The 10,564-nt window shown below is 42.5% G+C and overlaps 1 protein-coding gene across 1 annotated transcript in view; it reads right to left on the minus strand.

Annotated features, from left to right (window-relative positions):
• Positions 1 to 6,044: 6,044 nt before the first annotated feature.
• The window catches only part of LOC101861612 (gamma-1-syntrophin), a 31,831-nt gene continuing 27,311 nt past the window's right edge, over positions 6,045 to 10,564 (minus strand). The window contains exon 14 of the mRNA XM_005108026.3: positions 6,045 to 9,550. Coding sequence (XP_005108083.1) covers positions 9,449 to 9,550 — 102 coding nt within the window. The 3' untranslated portion in view covers positions 6,045 to 9,448. The remainder of the gene's footprint in view (positions 9,551 to 10,564) is intronic.

Below are 10,564 nucleotides of genomic sequence, written 5' to 3' on the forward strand. Positions count from 1 at the left end.
AGGTCAGTAAAGCATGGCAAAGAAGCACGTCCATTAAAACAAACAAACAAACAAACAAACAAACAAACATGTCCCGTGGAGTAGGTACCCACTCTCACCGTCTCTCGCCGTCCTGACACACAGAAACCATGGGACAATAGCAGTCACTGTTCTAACAATTGCTCATCCCACACACAAACTAAAAGAAAATACTATTAAAAGCAGCACCCCCCTCCCCTCCCCCCCAAAAATATTTTTATAAAAAATTTAAAGAACCCCAGATGAACCAGGAACCTCCCCCCCCCCCCCCCCCCCCCCATAATTTCATTAACCGTACTTATTTCAGTTCTATATTTGCCAATTACAGAAAAGAAAAAGGACATTTTAAAAAAAGTCTGCTTCGAGTATCAAGGCAGCCCGCAGAGCTTTGTACGATATTGGTAGGGAAGAAGTTCACGGCCCCTATCAATCAACTCTGTCGGTTTATCTAAGAGTTGAGACGTCCGCATCAACATCCATCTCAGAGAAAACTGAACCAAGCCTGAGCGGGTAACAGCCGGGGAACTCTCCACACAACCCAAGGTCAAGGACACCCAGTCAGAGACTCGAACTAGGGTCACCCACATTGTAGTACAGCACGCCATCAACCTTATAAAATGTCCTGATAGCAAGCAGCCATGTCCTCAAGATAATACTCACATTTTGAAACAGAATCGTAAGTTACGCGAGTCGGATGACAGAAAGACAAACTTCTGGCTGTTTGAGGTTTGGGGCAGGGGAGGAGGGGGAGGGAGACAAGGTTTCCAGTTACTACAGATGTACATCTACGGACACAGTGCAGGATTAGACTACAGAGACAGCTGGGCCACACACCATGGCCGACTCCCCTCACCTCATGCTCTTGTTGGTTCAATGGACTTGACAGGAAAATGTCTTGTTTCTTTCAGTAGAGGCTTTACGGCGCTCGCAACTGCATAAGGTCATATGAGCGCCCATGAAAATGTCTAAAAAAAGACCCAGTATGCTTGTCAGTGATCTCAACTAAAAAGTTTGTCCACAGTGATCACATTCTCTGTCAGCACTAGCTATGGTGATCACATCCTGCAGAGCAGGGCGATCTATGGCAAGAGGGGAAGAAGAATGAACCATAAAGGTCCTGCCAAAGAGGAGCAGCATAGCAAAAAGAAAAAGAAAAACCACACACACATACACACACATACACACACATGTATACACATGACCATAATCTCCGTTGGTGTCCCGTCCTTGCATAATATAAAATATTTTCAAACACCACCGACAGTAGATGGGTGCCTTTGTCAAAACCAAAGTGTAGTCTGTGTGTGGTGTGTCTTGTGTGTAGCGCGTGTAGTGTGTGTAGTGTGTGTTATGTGTGTAGCGCGTGCAGTCTGTGTAGTGTGTGTCTTGTGTGTGGCGCGTGTAGTGTGTGTCATGTGTGTAGCGCTTGTAGTGTGTGTAGTGTGTGTCTTGTGTGTAGCGCATGTAGTGTGTGTCATGTGTGTTGCGCGTGTAGTGTGTGTAGTGTATAGCGCATGTAGTGTGCAAACTTCAGACACAACCCACAATGAAATATGTACAGGAAAATCTCCATATAGTAGAGCTATTTCCCACTTGGGGAAATATAAAAAAGTAACTCTAACCACAGTAAAATCTCAGTATAACACACACAGCTTAACACGTACACCCGGCTGTATCGTTCAATCTTTGAAGCCACAAGTCCCTTTAAGTATTTAAAAAAAACTAATTTTGGCCAATACTCAATACGTAAAAGTAAAGTTGTTCCAGCATCCAATCCGGACATTGGGGATTGCCTTGCTAGTGAGACAACTTCCTGGGCCTTCGGCATATTGTGGTAGGGTAGCCAGTTCCTTTCCACGCCGTCTTTACTTCCCCAACTCCAAGTCAGGTACCCATTACTGCTAGGTGGGCAGGAGGGGGCGAAAAAAATCAAAGTCCGAACAGAGGCTCAAACTCAGACTTTCCCTCTAAAATGTTCAAAGCCGAGGGACCGAAGAGAGCAAGTTCTACTGAGGTTTTACTGTGTTTAGGTCAGCAAATTGTGACATGATTGCCCGGATACAGAGATATATATATATACATGGGTTATAAATTTGTGAATCCATGAGAAAGCAGAGATGTAATATCATATTATGATGTATATTACATTAGAGTACATAATAGGTCAATAAATATGTGGACGCACAAAAAAGTCCAGCAAAGTTTCCTTCCACTCTCAACAACCAAGTATGTAGAAACATTAGTCGACGCATAAAAAAGCAAAGTGACACCACTTTCAACAACCGAGTATGTAGAAACATTTGGACGATTAGTTTAGCTAAAAAGAAAACCTTTTAGAACAGTATACGGTACTCAAAGTTCTCAGCTATAAATAGAAATAAGCACTACAGTAAAAAACACCATCAATGGCCATCTTAAAATACAACGAAGTCCACAAATTGCACAGAAATGTTTTTCCAAAACAAGAACACGCGACAAAATACTCTCCAAGCCAGGACTGATACTGGCCTCCCTTCTGCACAACCGCACGACAGTAAACATTTCAGTTTTAGTAAGTGTTTTACGGCATTTGCAACACAATACGGTCACATAAGTGCCGAAGATTAGAGGTGTTACAGGAGAGTAACAAACACAAAAAAGAAGGAGGGGAGATAAGGACAATAGATTTTTTACAGGAAAGAAGAAGCAAACCACACCAGAGCACCCGTTACCCGCCCACAGAGTAAACATTTCAGAATCGTTATATATCTATACATGATACACAGTGGTAGTAATAATAATTTATTATAATACTATTCACGTTGTCAGCATTATGCGTTAACAGTGTAATAATAACAAGCAACACAAACACACCTAGGACGTGTAGGTAGCCACTCCCACAACAAAACCAGCAAACAAGATCATAATAAACACTGCGCCAGTCTTTGGACATCAAATAAATGAGCTTCAGATCTCAAGCGTAAACATAATGAGCTTCAGATCTGAAGTGTAAACATATTAATGAGCTTCAGATCTGAATTGAGAACATAAGTAAAGTAAAAATGCCTCATCCGCGATTGTTTCTGTAAACAACCGTCACAACCACACAACCTATCCCCTGCTTCAGATGACCTTTCACCTTGCATATCGAAACGTGCCATACTCACAAACAGTAAGCACACACAACAAGGCAGATGTTGCACAGCACAGCTTGCACGTCCACTTTGACCTGACCGCGTCTATTTATATGGCAAGTACAAAGTCACAAGAAACAGAGGCTATTCTAAAAGAACGAACATCAAACAAATCACCCGAAGCTATTTCTAAAATTTCAAAAAATCTCCCACTAATTCAGGACTGACGTAACAACTAAAACCTCTGACTGCATAGAATCAAGAGTAAAACAACAAAACAAGGAGTGAACTGAAACCTGACAGGATACCTCGCTACGTGACAGGATACCTCGCTACGTGACAGGATACCTCGCTACGTGACAGGATACCTCGCTGTCCATGTGGTGTTACAAACAAACAGGACTATTGGAATCATTCAACAAACATATCACCTAAGAAATGCACAGCTTTCGAAAAATGAAAACAACCCAAAGAATATCGGTGACATACAGCCACTTGCCATACAACTGTGGGGACTAGACATGTGTGTTACTTCCTGCCATACAACTGTGAGGACTAGACACGTGTGTTACTTCCTGCCATACAACTGTGGGGACTAGACATGTGTGTTACTTCCTGCCAGCACAGACTCGGACACTCAGGGTAGTTTTAGAAAGAGTTTTACGCCACTTGCAACACAATAAGGTTATATATAAGTGCCGAAGATCAGAGGTGTTACAAGAGAGTAACAAACATAAAATAGAAGGAGGAGAGAGAAGGAGGAGAGATTTTTTATAGGAAAGAAGGAGCAAACCACACCAGAGCACCCGCCAACCACCCATTGGGACATTCAGATCTGGGTCAAGTTGTCCGTGAGAGAACAGTCACCCAGGGAAGCTGTACTCAACACACCAACAGAATATTGCACGCCCTCATTGGCGAATTATGTTCCATCTATCTAAAAAAAATTGGTGAAATGGTATAGGTTTTCGCCCCTATCAACACTGTTACTATTAGTTTATTTAGTTTAGTAGGAGTTTTACGGTACTTGCAACACAATAAGGTCATGTAAGTGCAGAAGATTAGAGGTGTTACAAGAGAGTAACAAACACAAAAAAGAAAGAGGGGAGATAGCGACGATAGATTTTTTATAGGAAAGAAGGAGTAAACCACACCAGAGCATCCACCAACCATCTACTTAAGTTTATTTTCAAGAGGCGGGACCTCCAAGTTTAACGTCCATTTCCGAAAAGACCAAGCCAAATGGTAAAATCAATTTCCAAGGACACAACGTCGGACCGAGCTGAGGCTCGAACCCGATCTATCTCAGCATTTTGACAAGGAGGACAGCACAAGGGAGATACATAATAATACCTGAATGAGTCATAAAGTAGAAGCAGTGACACAAAAAAAAGAGGAAATGGTTGTGAAAAAACAAAACTACACACATACACATCCCTCAAAAATGTATTCTAAAAAATCTCTGACCTGAGTAATAACAGTTGAAATACAAAAATGTAAACAAAACGAGAAGTGAAAAATGAACAGCAAGTAAATAAAAGGTACATCAATACTAGAGTCTAAAATAAAAGGTACATCAATACTAGAGTCACGGTTTGAGCACTTCAGATCTAACTGACAAAGATGTAAACACAAACTGAAAAATCAGAAATGTACAAAAGTCCAATAAAAAAACATGCACTAAAAACCAAGATGAAGAAAAGGAAAAACCCATTCTGGATCAGGGCTGTCTAACCCAGTCTCACACACACTGGACCTAGAACTCAGAGTACATTAAAGACTGCAAGCTGAACTAGAGAAACACTCATTGAGCAGAGGAACAACTGAACATTTTGTCAAACGATGATATGAACTAGAACAGGCAAACGTTCAAACGGAAACAAATCATGACATACCAACTTTCGCTTTTAAGCCATTTTGTCAGAGCTGGATGTTTGGCATCTTTTCTTGACCTAAAGTTTATGTTTGGAGAAAGGTTCTCAAGGTTGTGCAGTAACGAGATTCCCAGCACGGACTAGTCTACAGTGCAGCCTATCTAGAACAACCTTCGATATATCAATGTCCTCTGTATAGCAACATGGTGCCCACGTCCCAATTTTTTCCAGACTACAGTGCAGCCTCTCTAGAATGACCTTCGATATATCGTGCTCCTCTGTATAGCAACATGGTGCCCACGTCCCAATTTTGTCCAGACTACAGTGCAGCCTCTCTAGAATGACCTTCGATATATCGTGCTCCTCTGTATAGCAACATGGTGCCCACGTCCCAATTTTGTCCAGACTACAGTGCAGCCTCTCTAGAATGACCTTCGATATATCGTGCTCCTCTGTATAGCAACATGGTGCCCACGTCCCAATTTTGTCCAGACTACAGTGCAGCCTCTCTAGAATGACCTTCGATATATCGTGCTCCTCTGTATAGCAACATGGTGCCCACGTCCCAATTCTTTTCCTTTATATCATTAGTAATATTTTTCGTCGCCTCTCTATAACGACAACTCTCTATAACGACAACTCTCTATACCGACAACTCTCTATACCGACAACTCTCTATAACGACAACTCTCTATAACGACAACTATAACGGCAACTCTCTATAACGACAACTCTCTATAACGACAACTATAATGACAACTCTCTATAACGACAACTCTCTATAACGACAACTATAACGACAACTCTCTATAACGACAACTCTCTATAAAGACAACTCTCTATAAAGACAACTCTCTATAACGACAACTCTCTATAACGACAACTACAACGACAACTCTCTATAACGACAACTCTCTATAACGACAACTCTCTATAACGACAACTCTCTATAACGACAACTATAACGACAACTCTCTATAACGACAACTATAACGACAACTCTCTATAACGACAACTCTCTATAACAACATTTTTTTTCTGGTCCCGACGATGTGGTTCTAGAGAGGCTGCACTGTTCCTACAGTCCTCTCGCGGGCCGGATACAACTGTTGGCCAGGCTGGATGTGGCCCGCGGGCCTTGAGGTGGACACCTGTGCTCTAGATATACATTCTGCATAAATGTTGCAGGATATCACTTCCACTATTCCTGTGAGAGGAACCCAGAAAGCATGGCAGACTCCAGTGGAACTCTTTGAACCCCATTGCAGGCTGGGAATGTCTGGCGGTAATAACCCTGTTCCCCATCAGACGCTGGGAGCGTCCAATACTAGAGACAACTGTTTCATTTCTTTTAGTGATAGTTTCTTCTTGTTTCTTGGAACTATTCTCAATCCAAGTATTTTAGTTAAGCTTTCGTTTCCGAAATTTAGAGGTTGGAGGCAAGCTTTTGAGGTTATAATGAGACATAGTGCACCAGGTTTAGGTGACAGTAGAAAAAAACTCCGGGAAACGGTGGAAAAAACTCTGGGTTTAAAGAGTTTTAAGCCTGTACACACTTCCCTGCAGACACAATAAATGTAGGCCAACAGTTCACAGGCCATGCCTCTCTCCAGTCTGCAATCACACACAAGCATTCTCGTGTTTCTCTCTCCAGTTTCACTATCTTGAGGCTCACAAAACTTGATGACTTGTGTTACCGAAGCGCTGCTCGTATTAAGATTAAGTCGGTACAACTCCAGAAATTTTTTTCCGATCTGAAAAGGGAGCATTCCAGATAATCAATAATTGTTTTTTCCTTTTATAACGACAAAGAAGAAAAAAATGAGGGACAGCTAGCTATAAAGAAAAGAGGCAGCAACATATAGCAATTTTTCCTTCAGGGACATCACAGGAGAAGCTTCACAATTTGTCGTATCACTGAGAAAACAGAGAGAGAGTCCAACAATTTCAATGTGACTGATAGCTTACTAAACAAAGAGTCATTAGAATGAATAATATTAACAATAACAACAACAACAGTTTATCCGCCCTGAAGTGACGATGAGCTGTACCACCCAGGGAGGAAAAGAACAAAGAGTAGAAAAGACAGACACAGACAGAGGGAGAAAAAAGATGAGTTACTGGACGCCACCTTTGTGTATACAGCAAAAGACACAACAACACCCAGTCATTCATCACCGCAGTTTCCACATGACTCATGAACCAGCCTGCAAGAAAACACAGATCTATTCCATGACTCTGACGTTCCCTTGTATAACAACAACATTTCTCCCCCTGTGCCATGTGTCCACTGTGACCATTACTTCGTCTTCACATCCAAACATCACTTCTGTCTTTGGCCCTGTTGTTGGTCACGTTTCGAAACTGGACTAGAGAAGGATGCTAGCACCCAAGGGCAACAGAAGAAGAATAACATATACATCACTTCAGCTACGATGGACTGTAGAAGCAGAACAAGATATCACTTCAGCTACGATGGACTGTAGAAGCAGAACATATACATCACTTCAGCTACGATGGACTGTAGAAGCAGAACATATACATCACTTCAGCTACGATGGACTGTAGAAGCAGAACAAGATATCACTTCAGCTACCAAGTCTGCCCTATAAAAAAACAACCTTGCCATTGTTAACTGTAAGGAGCGGCAACAAAATGAGCTACTGCTCGCACACCACCATTGGACATATTGTTCGGAAATCGACACAGGGGTCAAATTTTTAGATTTTTAACTGAGGCCATTTTCTTCAAGTTTAACAGGATGTCTTTTTTTTATCATTTCATACAAATATATTGTACAAACTCAACCTATAAATTTGGCATATCTCGGTCCATAGGGCTAACATTTGAGAAGTAACTTATTTTGTCAGTACACTTTGCATAATACCACTTCAGTTACCACCATCACCCCCCCCACCCCCCTCAACCTCACCCTTATCAATGAAACAACCATGTCATTGTTCATTATAATGTGAACAGCATTACCAAAACAGAAGATCTACAAACAGATCTAGCTATGAGTCAAATGGTGGAGTGGGGTGGGGTGGGGGTGGTACTGATAGGACTTGAAGAACTAACAAGAAACTGTTGGCGTACGGGGGAACTAGCGAAGGACTCACATCAACATTGACAAAGGTGGGAGAGGAAGTTGAGGAGTCAAACTTCTACACAACCACCCTTGCTCATAGTCATTTGGAACAATATCCAACTACCAGTTGGTCCCACCTCAGACACGTTTACACGGACGGGATGGTTGACAGCAAGATGACGAGTCCAGGAAAATGACAAGTTCATGAACAAAAAAACACAGGGTAAAACTTTCTCCTCCGTCGCCTCAAATTTGAAAATATAGCAGGCGGCTTCTTCGACCTTGCCTGTCAGGGCCAACCCAGGCTAAAAGGGAAAACATATCCAGCAGACAGACGTTGACAGTCCATTTTTAAAAAAGTCCCGTCCAAGTAATCAAACTCACGGGTTCAGCTTGCTAGTGTAAAGAGTCTTAACTACTCCAACACAAGCACTTGTTCATGCTGCGGGACACGGGGTCAGTCCTCAATGAGTGTCGAGAAAGTAGATCGGGTACAGGATACACCATAGCGTCCACCTCATTCCACAAACACTGGTCTACAATATGGGACACACGGGACACGGGGTCAGTTCTCAACCGGCACGGAGACAGTAGGTCGGGTACAGGATACATTATAGCGTCCCTCTCATTCCACAAATACCCAGATCAATGTGTGCGGTTGTTTCCAGATACAGCTGTTGTTCAAAGTCAGACATCACGGGACACCTTGCCATACAGTTCCATTCTGTCTCCTTATCTCCTGTCTAATTATACTTGGAAAATAACGAGTGCCTCAGTGATGGCTCTGAACCAGCCACTCTCATTTATTTCAACTTTCTCAAAACTTATTTTAAAAAAGACTTAGATGTTTGTGAAATGACCCTGATGATACGGGAAAAACTGGGTAAAAATGTAACACGAACAGGGAAGTCAAGTTAAATAGGTGGGTAAACTATTGGGGGGAAACTGGGTCAAATATACACTACAAACTATAGAGAAAGTGGTCTAGATATGTAGGAGAAAGGGGAAGAAATACTGGGATAAATATATGGGTCAAACACCTACAGGAAATACTGGGAAAAGTATGCCGGTCAAAGGTCAGAAATACTGAGTCTAGCACGCGAGTAGGTTGAAACAACACACTAACGGAATGGGTGACCGATTCAGAAAATGTGTCCAGAGGGATGAAGTTGTGGCCACAAGTGATGAAGTTGTAGTCCTGGCCTCAGTGATTTCCTAAGAAGTGATGATATATGTGGTCAGGACAGATGCGGATGAAGGTGTAGTCCTGGCTACAGTGATTTCCTAAGAAAGTTGTGGCCAGGAGAGATGAAGTAGTCATCAAGGCGATGAAGGTGTAGTCCGTAGTCCTGGCCTCAGTGATTTCCTAAGAAGGTTGGGTCTACCGTGGACAGTTTGGCGGACAAGAACGAGTGGATGCAGTAGATCAGAGTCTGTAGATCCGAGCACTCGATGATCTGTGGAGGGAGAGGGGGAGAGAGAGAGAGAGAGAGAGAGAGAGAGAGAGAGAGAGAGAGAGAGAGGGGGGGGGGGGGGGGGGGGGGGGGGGGGGGGAAGAAACAAAGGTCACAAAAAGCTGAATGTACAAAATTTTAGTATTAGTTTTAGTAGAGGTTTTACAGCACTCGCAACTGCATAAGGCCATATGAGTGCCAGAAGATTAGAAGTGTCACAAGAGAGTAACATACATAAAAAAGAAGGGGAGAAATGGACGGTAGATGTTTCAAAGGAAAGAAGAAGCAAACCACACCAGAGCACCCGCCAACCACCCACAATGTACAAAGTACTTAACTCACTTGAGTCTTGAGCCTGAGCTATTCTTCACCCAACAACCATTGCAGCCTGATATTTTTGGGCTATATTGAAGCTTTAACCACAAAATGACTGTGAAAGCTATCATAATTTCCATCAAATGCACTACAAATGATCAAGCTTTGAGATAATACAGACCTGCCACTCTATGGAATCTAAAACTCAGGATTTTAGAGTTAAAAAAATCAGGATCTGGTGAAAAAAATCGGGATCAACGGCAAATCAGTCATAAGGGGCACTGAGGAGGGGGTCCTGGTTCCCTTTTATGAGGCAAGTAAGCAAGACAAAACTTTTACAGGAATAAGTTTGCGCTCAGATGACCTTAGCAGTTGCGAGCGCCGTAAAACCCTATACTACATACAGGAATAAGTTTATGTTTGGGCCTCTAAATAGAGGGCAGAGTTGGAATAACTGACACATAACTCTAATCATCCATGCAAAAAGCCAGCGTTTTCATACACAGGGTGCCTGCAATGAACTTCCCATCAAATTCAAGGAGGTTTCAAGGAGAAATTTGAAAAATTCAAGGAGATTTGGTCAAGAAATTAATGACAAAAGCCCCCCCCCAACCTAAAACCCTATGTCAGCGATACCCCCTCCCCCTGTGACCACCCACATAAACCCCACATACCGACACACAAACACATACCCCCACCCAG

Source organism: Aplysia californica, unplaced genomic scaffold (genome assembly GCF_000002075.1).
Source record: "Aplysia californica isolate F4 #8 unplaced genomic scaffold, AplCal3.0 scaffold00652, whole genome shotgun sequence".
Taxonomy (NCBI): Eukaryota; Metazoa; Mollusca; class Gastropoda; order Aplysiida; family Aplysiidae; genus Aplysia; species Aplysia californica.